The sequence below is a fragment of the Aedes albopictus genome, chromosome 3 (assembly GCF_035046485.1).
Source record: "Aedes albopictus strain Foshan chromosome 3, AalbF5, whole genome shotgun sequence".
Classification (NCBI taxonomy): domain Eukaryota; kingdom Metazoa; phylum Arthropoda; class Insecta; order Diptera; family Culicidae; genus Aedes; species Aedes albopictus.
In genome coordinates this window covers 351,122,621-351,143,318 of record NC_085138.1, presented here as the reverse complement: position 1 = coordinate 351,143,318, position 20,698 = coordinate 351,122,621, and the positions used below count along the sequence as shown (strand labels likewise).

Below are 20,698 nucleotides of genomic sequence, written 5' to 3'. Positions count from 1 at the left end.
AGTTTTCCACAAAATTGTCCACAGTTGAGAAAATTCGTAAAGAAAAGCCGGAAAAACTATACCCTAACACGTGGAAAATTTTCAAAAAAATATTTCTGAGGAGGTTATTTTTTAAGCTTTACTCGCAGACAGTTTTGAAATTCACTTAATTTTTCGTTTTTGAGTTATGGCCAATTTTGTTTAAAAATGTCCAAATGTGTCATATAAGCTTTTTTTTGAAAAATCATAACTCAAGAATGAAGCATCGTAGAAACAAAGTTGTTTGATAAAAATGAAAGAAATTTTCTCAGGAATCCAGAAAATATGAAGTGGAAAAAGTTTTCCACAAAATTTCCCCCGTTGAGAAAATTCATAAAGAAAAGCCGGAAAAACTATGTCCGAATTCGCGGAAAACTTTAAAAAAAATATTTTTGAGAAGGTAATTTCATAGGCTTTGATTGCTGAAATTTTTGGAATGCATTTTTTTTCGTTCCTGAGTTATTTGTAAAAAATGACCATATAATATAGGCTTACAAAAAAAAAAAGAAAAAAAAATGCATTGCAAAAATTCAGCGATCAAAGCTTATGAAATCACTTTCTCAAACATATTTTTTTGAAAATTTTCCACGAATTCGGGGATAGTTCATCCAGCTTTTATTTATGAATTTTCTCAACGGTGGAAAATTTTGTGGAAAACCTTTTCCACATCATATTTTTTTTGGATTCCTGAGAAAATTGGCTTTCATTTTCATGAAAAAACTCTGTTTCAACGATGCTTCGTTCTTGAGTTATGATTTAAAAAAAAAAGGTTTAAATGGCGCATTTGGACATTTTTATATAAAATTGGACATAACTCAAAAATGAAAAAAAAAACCGCATTCCAAAAATGTTAGCGAATAAAGCTTATGAAATAATCTTCTCAAAAAGATTTTTTTGAATATTTTCCATGAGTTCGGGCATAGTTTTTCCAGATTTTCTTTACGAATTTTCTCAACTGTAGTAAATTTTGTGAAAAACTTTGTCCAATTCATATTTTTTTTTATTTCTGAGAAAATATGCTTTCATTTTCATTAAACTACTTTGCTTCTACGATACTTAGATTTCTTCAAGATAACTTTTAGAGACTTATTCTCCGGGAATTTTGCTTGGGATATCTTTAGAGGTTCCTCCAGCGATTGTTCCAATGCTTTTTTAATCATTCGTTTCAAAATCTCTCCTGGGGTTTTATAAAAAACTCCTCATGAGATTCCGGAATTTCTCCTGGGAATTCTTCAGGAATTCCTTCAGTTATCCCTCCAAAGCTTCCTTCAGGAGTTCTTCCAGGGACGATAATTTCATATGGGATTCTTTCAGGAACAGCTCCAGGATCATTCTACAAATTCCTCCAGACACTCTTCTTGGAATTCCTCCTGGATTTTTTTCAGTAACTCCTACAGAGTTCATCCAGGAATTTCTCCAAGAATTGTTTAGATTTCCCCTGAGAAATTCCTCTTGGGATCGTTTCCCGGATTCCTGGATATCTTCCGGAATTCCTCCAAGGATACCTTCAGGAATTGCTACAGGGATTCCTCCAGAAGTTCGTCCACGTACTCTTCTTGGGATTTCTTCATGATTTTTTCAATAACTCCATATGCGAATTCTTAAACTTCTGTTGGTTTTTTTTTTCATGAATTCCTCCTGCGATTGCTTCAGGAATTCTTTCTGGGGTTTCTCCAAGGATTGCTCCAGGGGTTCCTTCAGGAAATCGTCCTGGGATTCCTCCGAGAATTCCTGCAAAATTTTGAAACATATTTAAATCAGGCTTGGAAAGCGTCAGCGTCAACACGGGTCGTCACGCGAATTTTACAGAAATGCCTCTCTCAATGTCATCGAATCGGGAGGCAATGACCAAGAGAGGCTAACAATATTCGCTCATTTTTCGGTCATGACGGAGCGTGACATGGTTGAAAACAAGGCAATTACTTCAACATTCATGGATTTTGTCATTGTTTAAATCCTTCATAGCATGAATGTACATCCTCTCTATCTGTTAAATACAACGACTAGCCTAAATTTGCTTGGACCAGGTGAAAATTTTAATTTCAAAACAATATGAAAGTTTCCGTCATGACGCTTGATCATTGCAAAATGACATGACGAAGTGCGTGAATGCTCGTTTTGTCTTGTGACGATGAAAGGGCCTACTTGTTCATCGTCATGGGAAGCTCACGACCAATAACAGCGCTGATTTAAATATTATTTAAAAAAAGATTGAAAACACAACCTCATTATTATGTTTTTTTTAAATTATAATATAAGGAATATAAGAAAATATGGAAAAATATGTATATGTATAAAATGTACTAGCCTACGTCGGTTGAAGAAATATATAAATAAATATAAAATAATGGAAAAAAGAAGGTATTCCTCCAGAGATTCCTCGGGAAATTAGTACAGGAATTCCTCCAGGGATTCCACAAGAAAATCCTGGTGAGATTCCTCTAAGAATTCCTTTAGAGCTACCTACAGGCACTTCTCCAAGAATTTCTCTTGGAATTCCTCCAGGGTTTCGTCCAGCAATTCTTCTGGAGATTGTAATTGCTCTACTGATTCTTCAAGGGATTCCTCCAAGAATTCCTACAGTTATCCCTAAATGCAGAGAGTCCTACTGGGATTCCTCCTAGAATTTCTCTATGAATTCTTCCAGCACTTCTTCCTGGCATTCGTTCAGGAATTTCTCAAGGGATTCCGCTTGGAATTCCTCTAGTGGATCCTCCTGGAAGTCCTTCAGGCATTCCACCAGGTATTCCACCAAGTATTCCACCAGGTATTCCACCAGGAATTCTTCCAGGAGTTCCTCAAGGGGTTCCTGCAGGAATTCATCCACGCATTCCTCCAGGAATTCCTACAATCATTCTACCAGGAATTCATCCTTGAGTTCATGCAGCGATTCCTTCAAGAACTACTCCAAGAATACCTTCAGGAATTACTCTAGAAATTCCTCCAAGAATTGCTCCAGGTATCTCCAGGAATTCCTCCAGAAATTCTTTCAGGAATTCCTACAAAAATTCTTCCAGGAATTCCTCCAGAAATTCCTCAAGGAATCCCTTCAGCAATACTTCCAAGAATTCCTCCAGAAATTCATTCAGTAATTTCTCTAGAAATTGCTTCTGAAATTCCACCACGGATTCCTTCACGAATATCCTTTAGGGATGCCTCCAGGAATTCTTCCAGAAATTCTTCCAGTAATTTCTCCAGGAATCTCTCTAAGAATTCGTCCAAGATTTCCAAAAAATTCTCCGAGGATTTCTCCCTGAATTCCTCTAGAGATATCTGCAGTAGAACATTCAGGGATTTGTCTAGAAATTCTGCCTGAGATTCATCCAGTAATTTCTCCAGGAATTCCTCTTGGAATTTCACCACGGACTTCTTCAGTAGTTCCTCCAGGGATTCATCAAATAATTCAATGAGGAGATCCTCTAGGACTTTCCTCCAGGAATTAATCCAGGGACTCTTCAGGACCGACTCCAAGAATTCCTCCAGGAATTACCCTACATACTTAATTTTAAATGCCGAATCTCGGTTTAGTAATGCCGAGATTTGCACAGCCGAGAAGTCAGCAAGCTATCTTCATGAGATCTCAGCTAATAATTGCCACCAACCAATTTGTTAGCTAAGTCTCGGTTAAAATTGAGAAACCGAGATTTGCACAGCCGAGCTCGGGAAATAAAACTGAGTGTGTAGAAATTCCTCCAAAAATTTATCCAGGAATTTCTCCAGGAATTGTTCCAGGTATTTTTCCAGTAATTCCTCCAGAAATTTCTCCATGAAATCCTCCAGGGATTCTTTTAGAAACTCCCCCAGACATTACTTTAGCAACTCCTTCCGGTATTCCTCCAGGAATTCTTCTCAGAGTTCTTCTAGGAATTCCTGTGGGATTTCTTCCTGAGATTTCACCAGGAATTTCTCAAGGGAGTCTTACAGGAATTCTTCCATGTATTTCTTCTGAAAATTCTTCAGGGATTTCTCCCATAATCCCTCTAGGGATTTCTGCAGGAATGCTTCCAGAGATTCTTCCAAGAATTTATCAAGGGATTCCGCTAGGAACTCTACCACGGATTTAATCAGAATACACTCCAGGGATTCATCGAAGAGTTCCTCTAGGGATCTCCTGAAATCCAAAGATTCCTCTAGGAATTACTTCAGGCATTCTTCCAGGCATTCCTTAAAGGACTCCTTTAGGCTTTCCTTCAGAAATTCGTTCAGAAATGCTTACATTAGCTCCTTAAAGATTTTCTACATGAATTCATCCAAGAATTCCTCCAGACCTTTCTCCAGGAACTTCTCCAGGCATTCTTTCGGGAATTCTTCAAGAGATTCCTCCATTTCTTCAGATGTTTCTCCAGGGATTCATTCCAGAATTTCTCTAGGGATTTCTGCAGGAGTACATCCAGGGATTTCTCTAGGAATTCTTCCAAAGATTCCTCCAATAATTTCCCAGGAATTCCTCCACGGATTTCTTCAGAAATTACTCTTGGAATTCATCTTAGAATTCCTTTAGGGATTCTTCCACGAATTCCCCCGGGAATTCCTCCTGATTTTCTCCTGGAATTCCTCCTAGAATTCCTCTTGGAATCCAGAGATTGCTCTAGGAATTTCTCCAGGCATTACTTCTGGAACTCCTCAAGGAACTCATCCTGAATTGCTTCCAGGAGCTCCTTCAATAACTTCTTCTGGAGATCCATCAAGATTATCTCCAGAATTTTGCAGAGATTCATCCACGAATTCTTCCAAAGAATCCTCAAATAATTTTTCAGGGACTTCTCCAAGGATTCCTTCAAGAATTCCTCCAAGTATTCCTCAAAAAATTCCTGCATGTTTTCCTCCAGGAATTCCTTAAGGTATTCCTACAGAAATTTATAAAAGTATTTCTTCAGATTTTTTTTTCCAAAAAATCCTCCCAAAATTTCTCTAGGGATTTCTCTGCCAGTTCGTCCAGGGATTCTTCCAGGAATTCTTCATGGATTCCGTCAGGGATTCCGCCTGGAATCCCACTACGGATTCCTTCAAAAATTCCTCCAGGGTTTCATCCAAGAATTATGGAAATCCCATAAATTACATGGAGGAATGCCTGGGACAGCAAGTTGTTTAGGTTTTGCAAGTTTTGCAAGTTGCTGGAAGAATATTGAATATGAAGGGACCTACTACCTATCATCCGTGCACGGTCCCCGGCCAATTAGTACGCAAATTTAATCAATTCTACCACCATCTCCTCTACCGAGGCGTCCTTGACTCTTGCATCTCGTTGTCGTGTCGGTTCGGTACCGTGTTACTTCACAGCTCGTACGCTTTAATAAGCCTATTACTTGTATTTAAATGAGACGATAAAATATGTAACAACATCAACACGTGCGCCGATAGCTGCGGCAATGCGGCTTGCATTCCTTTCCTCATTCCTAGCTTACGTAACTTTAGTAGCAATGCTGAATTCCTTCGCAATTTAAACTAGCAACGATTTATTCTTCCAAATTGCAGACAAGTGCTGGACCCCACCTCGGAATCGGAGGTGCCTCCGTCGCCAGCCGGGGAGCCCATCCAGTCCAAGTTCTACTACGTCCCGGGCGATATGGAAAGCTGCCGTGAGTGCAGTGCCGAGATAGTGAGCCCCGCTGCCAAAGCGGATCTACTCGATGATGAAGAGGACGATCTCCTCGGGGACGACGACGACGACGACGGCATCGAGGATGACGATCTGGAAGTGGACGAACTGGACGTGGTCGATGACGATGGGTTCTACACCGAGCGGTACGACACGGTCATGGAGGAGGACAGCATCGGGGGAGACGATGAGCATGTCTACAGCACTTATACCGGTAAGTGAGGGAGAACCTTAGTTTTTTTAGTTATCATATTAATTTCTTTTCGTCAGTGGTTTTGGGAGAGGTTCAGACAGTGGCGTAGCTAGGAATTTGAGGGCCCGTTGCGGAATCAAATTTGTGGGCCCCCATGAAAATCACAGATGTAATATTGTACAATGATAAATCTATACATTTGACTCTCGAATGATCGCGCTGTTGTATTTTATACAAAAAGTTGAAAAAATCTCGACTTTTGTACTGAGTATCAGCATGATGCTGGCAGTAGTGATCATCTGACTGACGGAAGATAAAAAAATATTTTCTGTATTCCTTTATGAATTTCTTCGGGGATTTCTGCAAAAATATATGTATACATCCCGAAGTTTTATCAATGGGCTTAATTTTTTTTTTCTAAGAATAATGTCAAATCTATTTTTACAATTTATTCAAAAATTGTACCAAATAATCCTTTAAAATTAGGTATAGATTTTTTTACCGTTTTTTTTCAAAAAAAAAATCTTTCTTGAAGAATAAGTTGTCTTCAAGAATCTTTGAAGTTGTTAATGCATGGATGGATAAGTATTTCTCTAAGCACTCCTTCGGGAATTCTTACAGTGTTATCTCCGAGGATGTTTTCAAAAGTACTTCAGAGTACTTTAAAAGATTCATGCACAGCCTTCATCGAGTGTTCCTCGAAACATTTGTTCAGGAAGTCCGCCACGGACTCAATCAATAATATCTCTGAGGATTCATCTAGAAGATCATCCATAGAATTTTCAAAAAAAAAAAATACTACAAAAATTCTCCAATGTTTTTTTTTTTGTAGCCAGATATTCGTCCAAGAAATAACATCGAAATTCCGCCAGAGGAAAAAAGTCCTTCTAAAATTTCATGCTCACATCTAACAAAAACACAAATACACAAATAAGAAACAAAACAAAAAGCGCTTCATTCCATTTTTTTTTTTTTGAGTAGGATGTAATTTGGAGCGTATGTGAGTATGAGCATGAGCAGTAGTAGGATGAAATTTGGAGCTTATGTGCTTAAATAGTAAAGGAACAGATACCCTATCTTATCAAATTAAACCATTTCTTCAGAAGCTTCTCCAAGGATCTTTCCTAAGACTGTTTTGCCACTTTCTTCAGGAATTCTGTAAGAATGCCTAGAGGCTTCAATTAAGTGATTATTGCAAGGCTAAGATTTTACAGAGAATATCTATCGGGAATTCTTCAGGAATCTCTTAAAGAATTCTTACGGGGATTTTTCCAAAGATTTCATAAAAATTTCTTTAAAAAAATCTCTTTAAATTATCAATAGATTCTTTCAGAATTCCTTAAAGGATCTTGTTAGAAACTCTTGCAAAGGTTTCGACAATCGGATAAAGCACTCCTTGTTTAATTTATTTAATAATTTCTCTAAGATTCTACCGAGGATTACTTTTGGGATTTTTCCAGGGATCGCTTTAGGAATTCTTCCAAGGTTTTATTCAAAATTCTTAAGCAATTCCTTTAAAGAGGCCTTTAGATATTCCTCCAAACTTTCTTCAGGAACTTTTCCAAAGATTTCTTTAGTAGTTCATCCAATAATTTCTCTCGCGATTTCTCCAAAGATTCGTTCAGAATTTATTAATGTTTTCTTTTAGAATATCCTAAATTGATTTCATTCTTTCATTGTTAACCTTTCAGGACGCGTGCCTGTTTGAACCTAAAACAAAACCGCGCTCGTGCTCTATACGACGAGCGAGGTTTTTTTTTGGCCGTTCTATACGTTTTACAACGGTGCGCGTTCTGAAGGATTAAACTGATTTCCCCAGGTATTTTACAAATAATTTTGTTCAAGAAGTCTTTCGGGAATTATTTCATACTAGGAATTCTTTATGTATTCATATAATTACTCCTGCAAGATTTTTTCGAAGATTCTTACTCAAATTCCTGCAAGAACTTCTATAGAAATGCCTTCACAGGATGCTTTGAGTTTTTTCGCTAGAAATGCTTCAGAAATTCCTCTAATAAGCCATTCGAGTATTCAGGAACTTCTACTTAAGAAATTTAAAATAAATATTAGATTTTTTTCAAGAATTCTCACAGAAAATCCTCCAGAATTTTGAAATTTCATAAATCATTTTTAGGTATTAATCTGTTTTTTTTATTGTTTGTGAACTTCTTTGATAAGCACCACATTTTCCGGAACTTTTGAGATTTTCTTCGGCCGTTCCGTTGTAAATTCTTGAAATTTTTTAATTCACAAGAGTGTATGTCATAGAATAATAACAGACAGAATTTCGTTAGGAATTATCAAAACAAATTTCCAGAGGAATTACCAAAGGAATTTTCTCAGGAATTGCCAGAGAAGTTTAAAAAAAAGTCCAAGTAAATTTACAAACGAATTTACTAAGAAATTTTCAAAGTACATTTCAAATGAATTTCTAAAGGAATATTGAAATAACTACAAAAGTAATTGTCAGATATATTAGCAAAAGGACTGCCGGTAAAACTGTCAATGAAATTGCTGAAATCCCGAAGAAGTTGCCTGATAAATTTCCAAAGCAATTGCTCAAATAGTAACGATTTTCAAAAAAAAAAAAAAAATAACTTAAATATTATTTTTTTATTGCCGATAAATTTCCAAAAGAGCTACCGAAGCAAAATAGTTTAAAATAATGCCCAAGAAAACCCTAAAAAGAATCTTATAGGAATTTTCGAATCAAATCCAATAAAAAATACTAAAATCATTTCCAAAGAATTTCTCGTAAAAAGCTCCGCAAAAGGTAATTTGAAAGGTTTTGTCTGGTAACTCACAGGGAATTCGTCAAATGAATCGCCATATGAGTTAATCGATCAATTTCCATAGGTATTGGCAAAAAAGTTTCCAGAAGAGTGTTGAAGTTATTTCCAAAGTAATTACCAGAGGATTTTTCAAACGAATTTAAACAAAGAACAAAACAGCGAAAAGTTGCGAACGAAATTTCTAAGGAAATTTCCGTAGAAATAAAGAAGTTCGTAAATTCATGCCGAAAATTGATTAAATTCTGAAGCATTTACGAGAATTTACTAATGAAGTTTCCAAAAGAATTGCCTAACAATTTCTCAAAAGAATTGTCGTAGAAATTTTCAAAGAGGCTTCTATCGGAGATCTTAAAAAAGTAGAAAATTTTTACCGAAGGGATAGCGAACTTAATTTTCGACACAATCGCTGAGACAGTTTCTTAAAGAATTGCCAAAGAAATTTTCTAAAAATAATGCAGAATGAAATCAGAAAAAAATGCTTAAGGAATGCCCAAATGAAATGAAGGAATGCCCAAAGGAATTTCCGAAGATAATTTTCAAAGTAATTGCTGAAGGGATTCAGATATTTCGTACCGAATTGCTGCACGGATTTCTAAAGAAATTACTGAAAAAGATCGAAAAGAAATACTTCAGATTTTCTAATAAAAAACTTTAAAAATTCTTTCAAGAATTCAAACAAAAATTCTTCCAAGAAATTCTACCGGGATTCTTTTAATGAATTCTTCAGGTATTCTTCCAAGGTTTCCATCAGGAATAGTTCTATTGATACCTTTACATTACCCGTCATAAGTATAGACTCACAAAAAGTATTGCAACAAGATTGCATCACCCTGACTCACCTCGATATCTCTTAAACCAGAACACCTACGAAAATGTCGCCCTCAGAAAAGTTGTTGCTTTTGGGCTTCTGAATAACTTTGGTGAAGACGGAATCTTTGTTAGTCCTTAGGTTTTGGAGATATCGAAGTGAGTCAATGTGATGCAATATTGTTGCAATGTACTTAAGACGTCTAGTGTAAATATTTCTAACTAAACACTAAAAAGTTTCTTATGATTTCATCAAGCATTTGTTCCAAGTGAGGAACTCCAAGAACTCTTTCTTAGCAATCTTTTATGATTTATCAGGAATTACTTCAAGCACATCTTTACACATTCCTCCAAGATTTCCTTCAAAAGTTGCTACAGCAATTGCTTCGGGAACTTTTCCTGCGTTTCTGAAGGAACTTCTTCAGTAATAGGTATTCCGAAAGAATTCCATAAAGAGTTCCTTAAATATTTCCACACCCGATTCCTTTGGGGCTACCCCACATAATCACTTCTGGATTTTTCTCAGATATTTCTTCAAGAATCCCTTTTGCAATGCCTTAAACGGTTTTTCTTTAAGTCCTTTCAAGGAATTTTTACGAATTTGTTCAAGCATTTCTTTAGTTATACCTTGTTACCAGTTTCATTTTTCTGTTGCATGTTCAATTTTAACTTGTGAATATTCTCACAATTTGTGCTTTTATAGGGTTCATCCATAACTCAGGAGGAAATTAGCCCTAGCAACCAAAGCGGTTGCATACTTCCAGGTCATTTCTGGCGATAAATGACTGCAAGACAGGCAAACGGTTCCTAACACGGACATCAAAATGCAGCCGTCTTGCATTAAAACTCGATTCGGCATGGCCAAGTAGGACTAGTTTTCCTAGACAAAATTAAGCTATGAACACAGAACAAAGACTGTTAACAAGAATGCAATCAGGCATACAAAACACAAGCTCCAGGATGACTGATGGACCTAGAACAAATATGAAACCTCGTCATCCTGTGATCGTAAATTGTTCCCATTAGGGCAGAAGGCCAAATTGTATGTTTAGTGTTATATCAAATTTATGTTTTATGTGTGTCAATTTGTGAAGTCGTGCATTATTGTACATTTGTAGTGTTCTGTTTTATTTTTCGCGGCTGGGCGCCAAGTGAAAAATAAAATGGAGCATTTGTAGGGTTCTATGTTATTTCACGTAACAACCTGCAGGGATTTCTTCAGAAATTCTTTTGGGAAATTGCCGTAGGGAATCATCGAAAGATTCCTTAGGCGATTTTTTCATGTCATTTTTCACAATTCGTACAAGAATACTTCAAAAATGTCCAGTGAAGATTAAATCTTTTTCTCCAAGGTTTTTTTCAAGCTACGTTATAAAGATTCGTTCAGGGATTTCGCAAAGCTTTCCTTCAGATAACCCTACAAGAATGAACACATTCATCCCTAAACGATTCCTGTAGAAATTCTCTCAGGGGGGCCTGAAAAAAATCCTCGAAGGAAATATATATAGGAATTCTTTTCAAGTTTTGCTTTTTGATTTACGAGAGAAGAAATTCTTTGAGGTTTCCACCACAATTTTCTTTGAGAAATAAGCTAGGCATTTCATCATTAGTTGTTCCAAAAGCCCCTTTGCTTTCAAAACTTCTTCCGGAATCCTTTACGTAAATTCTCAAAGCACTCCTAGTACTACTTCCTGGTACTGTAGTAATCCTTCAGGAATCTCATAAAAGATACCTCCAAAATCAACCCAATGATTCTTTCCGAATTCATCCTGGAATTCATCTGGATGATTTTTCGAAGATTTTTTTAGAAATTCCTCTAAAAATTCCTGCAAGAATTCCTCCAAAATTCCTTTAGAAAATCTCCTAAGGATCCATTCAGGTATGGCTCCAAGCATGATCTCCGAAATTCATGAAAGATATTTTTCATGTGGAACTCCTGCAAGATTCCTTCTTAAAGATATCTCTAAAGGAATCCTTGGCTTCATCATCTGAATCTTCCTGAACGAATGCTCGAAGAAATTCCTAAAAAAAATCCTTGACGGAATTCCTGAAGGATTTCTTGAAAAGTTCCTGAAGAATGCTTTGAGGAGTTCCTGAAGGGATCATTGTAAGTATTCCTACGTCAATGCTTAGAAGAACTCCCGAAGCAATTCCAGAAAAAAATTCTGAAGTTAATCTTGGAGAATTTTTTGTAAAGACCGCCCCAGAAAGTATGGACGCAGAGAGAAAATACTGGCATTCAAATTTAATTGATAACTAGTTCTTTTTGAAAACTGCATCCTGTTGATCAACCTATTCTCTCAGCATTGTGCAGCGGTTTGTACGATTCACCAGTTTGTTTCAAAATACATAAACTGTCAACGGAACACCGTCAAAAAATTGTGCACAAATGATGTTATAGAGCTTAAAACGCCACTTAGGAAATGAGCAAAATATGGAGGAAGTAAGTGAGAAAACCATGTAAGCAGCAAACAGGAAGCACGGTGGGAAAAACACGTTTGAGCATAAGCCAAAAATTGGGTCAAAAATATAGGTCCTGCCCAAGTAACATTTTTTAGTCAAATAGACTAGAAGAGGTTTTTAAAACCATCATAAAACCAAAATAAATGATATAAGGTTTTATGACGGTTTTAAAAACCTCTACAAGACTAATTGGTCATCAAAGTGTTGGATGCTAACCCTCGTTTTGATAGCCGTATAAGGAAGGTATTTGAGCGCAAGAAAAATCCGTCTAACTTACACAGAGCGGGTTATGACCAAAAAAAAAAAATACCATTTCAATTTCCAATGTTCATCGTGGCAAAAAAACGTTTGATTGTTCGATCCTATAGTAAGAAGAGACAGCCAAAACGTAGCCCGAAACAAGAACCATCGATAAGGCCCAGACATATGAAGACACAGTGCGTCTAAACTTTCTGGGGCAATCTTTAGAAGTCTTTGAAGTAACTGCTAGATAAATCACAAAAAAGTCCTCGAAGCCAAGGTAAGTATTTACCTTGCCCGAAGGAATTCCCGCAGAAACACTTCAAGGAATACTTGGAAAGAAATACTGGGTGAAATAGTTAGGATACGTTGATTGCACTTATTTTTTTATACGAGAGCAAAATTAATCGGCATACTATTGTTGTTACGGTTTTGACGTGACATGTGTTCAGACCCAAGTAACAATTCCATTGCTGATTGGTTTTGTTTGATTTTTATTAGGGTTTTATTATAGCAAAAAGTAAAACTCACAGTTTTAAGACTACTTTTATGAAAACCATCGATAAAATGTTTTATAGTATACTTCAAGATATCCATAAAGTCACATTTTAAGAGTTAACAAAGCTCTCCGATATGTAAACCTACTGGCATTCATTATTACCACAATAAAACTGTTGAAACTTTCAACAGATGGCGATGCGTTCGATTAGAAACGACATCTGTTGGTGGAAAAGCAGAAACAACGACACTGATAGGTTTATTGTGGTCATCATAAAAGTAAACTTGCTTTCGTTTTATTTTCGCTAATTACGGTCGTCGCCATATTCAAGATTTAGCTGGCGTTAATTAAAAATAATTAATTTTGCTCAAATAAGCAATGAATTGATAGTTTTTCGTCATTTGCATAACATGCTCACATAAATAAACTTTCTCAGCTGTGTTTTCTTGTGATTCGAGATAGTTTTAGTAAATTCGAAGCGCATTAATTTTATGTTTCTGCAACCCCAATATTCACGGTAAAATTGAATGCGCATAAGCCTTATTGTGTTGAATAACTACTTAGATGTTATTTTGAAATGGTTGCTTTCTACTTACAAATGATGTATCCTCCTGAACTTTTACGTGCCATTGAAGAAGCTTCTCTGCATCTTGAGCTGTCATAGTTTTTGTTGAAAAAACACCAACAATCATCATAGGTAACCTATTTTCGAGAATGGAAAAATTTTCAACTAGGTTTTAAAACAGTTTTAATGCTATTCTTAATGTGGTTTGCAAAACCTCTCCGAGAGTGGTCCACTTAGCAGGAAGATGCTCTTAAAGAGGTTATCAAGAGGTTTTGATGTATAAATCAGTTTTATTGCAAGTTTTGTGAAATTGGTCATGAAGATCTATTATAGAACCTCTGCCAAGGGCTGAAAGTCTCTTTGATAAAGACAAATCAAATCTTATAGAGCCGAACAAAACTTAAAATGTTACTTGGGGATACTAATTTTCGTAGATGAGGCCCCTGAATTTCAGCTGCTACCTTAAGCTTAGTCAACAGCTATGTTTGTTCCTGTGGTTAGGATATCAGGGACGTTTTCATAACGCTCATGAATATTACTTCCATCTCGGTACAAAATTTCGTACAATTCAGTTTTGATATCTAGCACATTTTTACTTGTATTTTGAGGCCCCTGTAGGTACAAAGAGTAATCATTAAACTAAGCTAACTAAACTACTTCAATAAAATGTGTACATTTACAATTTTTAATAAAAAGACTTCAAATTAGTCATCTGTGTGCCCCTGTCCAAAAACTCTTGATAATCACGGAGGGGTCCTTACATACCTATCAGCAGATCTGCAAGTACTAAACTTATACTTATAGGAAACTTTCGCTATTCAAAGAACTTTATTCAAACTAGTGTTAGAAACCTTATCTGATATGGAGGCTCCCTTAATTCGGGGGCCCGATGTGGACCGCACCCTCCGCATCTCTTGCTACGCCACTGGGTTCAGAGTACCATTCGAGAATTTATCCCTTTTTGGGAATCGTATATGTTTATTATATTTCTTTTCGAACATTGAAGTTTGAACTACGCTATTTTTAAACTTGTGTAAAATCCCTAAAACAATTACGTATACCGTCATATCTTTCTACGGAAGCTGAATGCCGAAGTGCTCGTACGTGAGCTAAGGCATTCATAACGTTTTGGAACGGCTATCCACGTTATCTACTGGTGGTGCAAATTACTTCCTACATTTTTTGCACCACCAAAGACGTTTTGCTCTATTAAGTGCACCAGCAAAGCACCACAAAAACAAAAGATCGACCCGCTTCGGTAAAGCACCAAGCCCAATTTGCATACCAAGGTACCTCACCTAGTTGGTTTGTATGTAAAATAGCAATCGTCGTTGTTTTTTGTCGGTTTATGCCCGTTTTTTATCGGACGCGGAGAGACAGGGAAACCGCGATCATGGGACCGTGCGCGTCGCAAAACAGACGGACGGCCACCAAGTGGAAAAATGTTACAAATAACTGTTTTCAGTAACACTTTTCTTCGATTGCCGGCTGCCGCAACTTGGGGCACAAAACCAAAACTGGATCTACTGGCATAGACGACGACGACGACGACGACGGGTCTGCCCGACATGCAAGAGTCACACAAACTTCCCAGCAATCAGGTCTTTCGATTCGTTCCATTGCATTGCATTGCCAGCGTGGTGGTAGCGATAATGAACGCAACGACGCGTGTGAGGCAAGGATGTGATTTGTTTTAAATTGCTTTGGCGACTCAACCTGGTATACCAACCGGTAGCAGTATGGCAAAAATGGAAATTGTTACATAACTAGATGGTAAGAGCATATAATCCCTTGATTGGATCTCTGCACGTAATTTTTTACATTGACCTATTTCCCACAATAAATAAGACCTAATTTGAAATCCACTTTTCACGTACTCAACTCCATCATCTGCCCGCACCATTTGGTCTACTAGAATTTGATCCAGCAGACATTGATCGTTATTCCATTCATCTAGTAAATTTCTCCAGTGAACCTCAGCAACATATGGGTTCATAGTCGAGTGTTTTCTTGTACGCCAACATCCGTCGCTTATTGGCGGGTAATTGAAGGTGCAATTACCGCAATTACTGCCGCTGTTGCTGCGTTTAATGCGCCAAACGCGTACCGCCACCGGCCGGCGCCCTAGTAGAAATGAACGAAAGAAAAACAGTAAAATGTATGGTTTATGAGCAATGGCATTAATTTGGTTAACAAAGTTTATTTGTTTTTTTACTTATTCGTTTATTTGGAAGGCTCGGGCGCCACATGGGCATAACTGAGCCGAAATCTTTTGTTGATTTTACATTTTACAATTTATTACTGCCTTAATACTATGATAGTTTGGGATGCCGAAGTACTCGCGGCTGTTTCGAGGTTTAGGATTGAAAAAAAAAATAAAATAAAATTCTGAAGGAAGGATTTATGGGTTTAAAACTAAATTATTTGCTAACTTATACTAAAAACATTGATGGGACAAATTGTCCATATCTGTAACGGAACCAAAAAGAAAGGACTTATCGGTATCGGTAGACAACGACAAGAAGAGGACAAACGGAAGGGGGCGACGACAGACAGGGTCGAACAACAAAACCAAAAGGCGGACAACGAAAACAAGGAACGTTTTACATCAAACTCTGACATCAACACGTTTAAAAAACTGGTAAATCAGATTCATGTATTCCAAATCATGTCCTGCCAAAACTTCTTTAATGGGTTTCTGCTGTTTTCCTCGGACCCGGAGAATTTCATGAAGCTCAGATCTGACCTCACGATACTCATTACATCCCCACACGACATGTTCGATATCCTGGTAAGCCACGCCACAGACACATAGATTGCTTTCTGAGAGCCCAATACGGAAGGTATGTGCGTTCAAGAAATAGTGGTTGGACATATGCCGACACATTACACGAATGAAATCGTGGCTTAAATCCAACCCTTTGAACCAGAGCTTCTTCGACACCTGTGGAATGATGGAGTGCAACCATCTACCCATCTCTCCATTTGTGTTGCCAGCTGATCAAGGTCTCCTGACGGGCAAATGCAAAAAAATCGTCGAGGGCGATTTGACGCTCGTAAATATCGCCTTCGCTAGCGCCCACCTTAGCCAGAGAGTCCGCCTTCACATTGCCCGGAATCGAGCTATGTGAAGGGACCCATGCTATGGTGATGGTGTATGAGCGTTTAGACAAAGCACTCAAGACCTGGCGTATTCCATTCAGGAAGTACGCTGAGTGCTTCATCAGTTTAATTGATCGAACAGCCTCCAGAGAGCTAAGACTGTCGGTAAAAATGAAGTAGTGCTCAGGTGGAAGAGTGCTAATGTACTCTAAGGTGTAGTATATAGCCGCTAGCTTAGCAACATATACCGAACAGGGCTTTTGAAGCATGAAGGCGGCGCTATGAAAATCGTTGTAGACACCACAACAAGTCGAATCATTTGATTTTGAACCATCTGTGAAGAACTGTCTGTCCCTGCTAATATGCCCGAACTTACTTGCAAAGATTTGCGGAATACACATAGAACGAAAAGATTCTGGTATTCCATGGACCTCGTCTCATATCAAAATCCACAGAGGAACTGTCGAGGTCTGAGAAGTTGTCACGATTGGTGTTAACCGAAGATGGGCTTACCTCCAGCGTCATGTACCAGTAGTACACACTCATAAAACGAGTTTGAGGGTTCTGTTCGAGCAGCTTTTCGAAATTTTCTATGACCATTGGATTTACAACCTCGCATCGGATGAGGAACCAGAACGACAACTCCGTAAAGCGGTCTGTCAGAGGCTGTACACCAGCAAGTACCTCTAAACTCATTGTGTGAGCCGAGTTCATGAAGCCTAACGCGATCCTAAGGCAACGGTACTGTACCCGTTGAAGCTTCAGCAAGTGTGTTTTCGCTGCGGATTGAAAACAAAAACTACCGTATTCTAACATCGACAGAATGGTTGTTTGGTACAGTCTGATCAGATCTTCCGGATGCGCTGCCCACCATGTTCCGGCAATAGTTCGCATAAAGTTGATTTCTGGCATTTCTGTATCAGATACACAATGTGCTTCCCCCAGGTGCATTTGGAGTCGAACCAGACGCCGAGATATTGAGAAGACATGCTATGAGTGATTGTCTTACCCATCAGATGGAGCGGAAACTTTGCCGGTTTGTGTTTTTTAGAAAAGACAACCATCTCAGTTTTCTCCGGAGAGAATTCGATACCCAGCTTGAGAGCCCAAGTAGACAAATTGTCCAAAGTATCCTGTAGTGGTCCTTGCAGATCGACTGCTATTGATCCCGTTACAGAAACAACACAGTCATCCGCAAGCTGTATTAACGTGCAATTTTCCATGAGTCAATCATCTATGTCTCTGACATAAAAATTGTAAAGAAGGGGGCTTAGACATGAACCCTGGGGGAGTTTCATGATTCTAATTCGTGAAACTGTCAAGTCACCATGAGCAAAACTCATCTGCTTCTCAAACAGCAAATTGTACAAAAAGTTGTTCAAAATTGGTGAAAGGCTACTTTCGTGGAGTTTGTCGGAAAGAACATCGACACAAAGCCCCCTTAATATCCAAAAACACTGAGCCCATTTGCTGTTTTTGAGCAAAGGCAAGCTCAATTTCTGAAGTAAGCAACGCAAGACAGTCGTTCGTCCCTTTGCCTCTGCGGAAACCAAATTATGTATCTGACAACATGTTATTCAATTCTACCCATTTGTCCAGTCGAAAGAGAACCATCTTCTCCAACAACTTCCGTAGGCAAGACAACATCGCGATTGGACGGTACGGGTTATGATCCGACGCGGGTTTCCCGGGTTTTTGAATAGCTATCACTCCTACTTGCCTCCAATTATCCGGAATGATGTTGTTATCCAGGAACTGATTGAACAAGTTCAAAAAGCGCTTCTTAGCGACGTCGGGGAGGTTTTTAAGCAAGTTGAACTTAATTCGATCCATTCCTGGAGCGAAATTGTTACATAAAAGAAGATCAAGTGAGAATTCAACCATCGAAAACGGCCTATCCATGTCGTCTCTATCCTCGGAAATGTCACGAATTATTCGCTCCACGGGTACGGAATCTGGACAAACTTTGCGAACTTGAGAATCCACCGAGGAGAGCTTTCTCGATCCTCGTTAACCGACAACGCGTTACGCATTCTCCTCCCGACGCTCCAAAGAGTTCTCATCGATGTCTCGCGCGACAAACTCTCGACGAACCGACGCCAATAACCGCTCTTCTTCGCCTTGACCAAGTTTTTAAACTTGCTTTCAAGGGAAGCGTACCGCTTAAAGTGTTCGATCGAACCACGTTTCCGAAATACCTACTTTGAAAGCCGCGGATTTCTCGCGATAGATTTCTGTACACTCGCTATCCCACCACGGATGGGGGGGTTTCCTGCGAGACGACGGACCTGGCACTGGTCGACGTTGTGCCTGAAGCGCGCTACTGATGATCAGCTCGGACAGAAACTGATACTCTTCCTGCGGTGGAAGGACTTCTACCGATTGCTCACCGTCGATGATTGCTTCCGCGTACTTCCCCCATTCAATGTGTTTCGTGAGGTCGTAGGAAATGACGATAGATGGAGGTTGACGTGAACCATTGGAAATAGAAACAACGATCGGAAGGTGATCACTACCATAGGAATCCTGGATAACCCTCCATGTGCACTCCAGCGATAATGAGCTCGAACAGATTGAGAGGTCTAATGGGCTGTCTCTGGGACTGCCATCTTTAGCTGGAGGCGCCACTCGTGTAACTTCTCCGGTGTTCAAAATTGTCATGTTGAAGTCGTCGCAGAGGTCATATATCAAAGTTGGCTGTCATCGTACAGTTCCCCCCAGCCTGTACCATGGGAGTTGCAATCTCCCATGAGCAGCCGTGGCTCAGGCATAACCGAGCAGATGTGGGCGAGATATCGCAGTTCTCGGTGGAAAATATATGGATGCAACCTGAGGGTTTGACCTCGGATAGTCACCTCACAAGCGACGGCTTCGATGCCTGTCATCGGATGAAAATCGACTCTGTAAAATGCGTGCTACTTCTTAATCCCTAGAAGCACCCCTCCGTACGAGTCGGAACGATCAAAACGAATAATGTTGAAATCGGAAAAAGGTTGCGCCGAGCCTTCTCCAAATCGTCATACGCTTATCGTTTTCCACTCATCTGCCAAAATGTCGTTTGTGTCTGTTGGTGTTAGTGAGTCATCATTTGTTTTGAATATCATCGAAAAAAAATCGTCAGTTAAGTTTACATCGGGTGTCAGCCATGTTTCGGATAACACAAAAACATCGCATTGTAAATTGCTAAGTAAAAATTTAAAACGTCTAATTTACGTACAATACTACGACAGTTCCAGTGTAGAACAGCAATCATATTATCGACCTCGGTGGTTGAATTAACCATCGAAAGATACGATTGCCAACTGCTTCAAAAGAGGGCCACACAAGGAAGAAGTCCTTTGACAATGTTCTTCACTGAGTCGGAAGCATTAAAGAAGTTAAGGACGATGTCTACGATGCTAGAAAGCGTAAACATCGGAGCACCAAGGGGTTGTTCCTGGTTCTCCGAATGCTGTCCCTCTGCCTGAGAAGTAGAAAAAATTGGAACATCTGGGAATTTTTATGTTCCCGAGAGCGAAGGAAAGTCTCGTTCAGCTTGAATTTTGAATCCATGAGAACGTTTGTTGCCTTTATTAACACTCCTAGAATTGGTCACGGTGGGTTGGGGGTCACTGCAGATTCCGAGGTTTTTTGGTGGGTCTCTGGAGCCTCATTCGTTTCCTCGTTTCACCCTTAACAACAAAGGGAACCCCGTCTTTGACCTCAGAGTCAGAGCCCTGTTCATCGAGAGACAAAGACGAGTAGATGTTGTGCGATTCAACGACCGGAGCAGCTTTTCTCAGCATTTCGGCGTAGCTTCGCCTTGAACGCTGCTGCAACGATCGATTTTGATGTTGTTTTTGCTGTATGTACTTCGGGCAAACATTGAGATCATGTGGACGGTCGCTGCCACAATAAACACACTTGGGCGACGTTTTACACGCACCGTCCACATGTCTCTCCCCGCATGTTGCACAGCGAGGTTTATTGCTGCTTGCAATTGATGCAATTCATTACCTTCGGTACATACAGCCTCACAGGTAGCCAAAGTTTGCCAATCGCCAGCAGATCTGGTAATGCTGATCCGGAGAAGGTCACACAAAATTCATCAGATACACGCAAAAAAAATCCGTTCCGATATACGTGAACTCCCAATCACGGCAACGAGAACAAACGGGAACTATGCATAGCAACGATAACAACAATAAGAAATGTACACCGTGAACTAGATGTCACGGTATCGAGAACGCCCATATTGACAGCTGGAACTAGTTCCAGTTCACGGTGTATATTTGCTTGTTCTGATATTCGCGATTGTTTGTTCACGTTTATCAGAACGGTTTTCTGAGCGTGTAGTGTGTAAACCTTTTTCTCGCCTTCCTGGGAGACCGAATGCAGTTGCCGGCATTCCAGTATCTGGACAGGAGGTAGAGCAGGGTTA

At 39.0% G+C, this 20,698-nt stretch overlaps 1 protein-coding gene across 5 annotated transcripts in view; it reads left to right on the top strand.

The window, feature by feature from the left end:
- Positions 1–20,698, top strand: part of LOC109432710 (uncharacterized) — a 156,940-nt gene that overhangs the window by 81,134 nt on the left and 55,108 nt on the right. For all 5 annotated transcript variants that reach the window (XM_062855230.1, XM_029874880.2, XM_062855228.1 and 2 more), the window contains one exon: positions 5,494–5,831. In XM_062855230.1, coding sequence (XP_062711214.1) covers positions 5,494–5,831 — 338 coding nt within the window. The remainder of the gene's footprint in view (positions 1–5,493; positions 5,832–20,698) is intronic.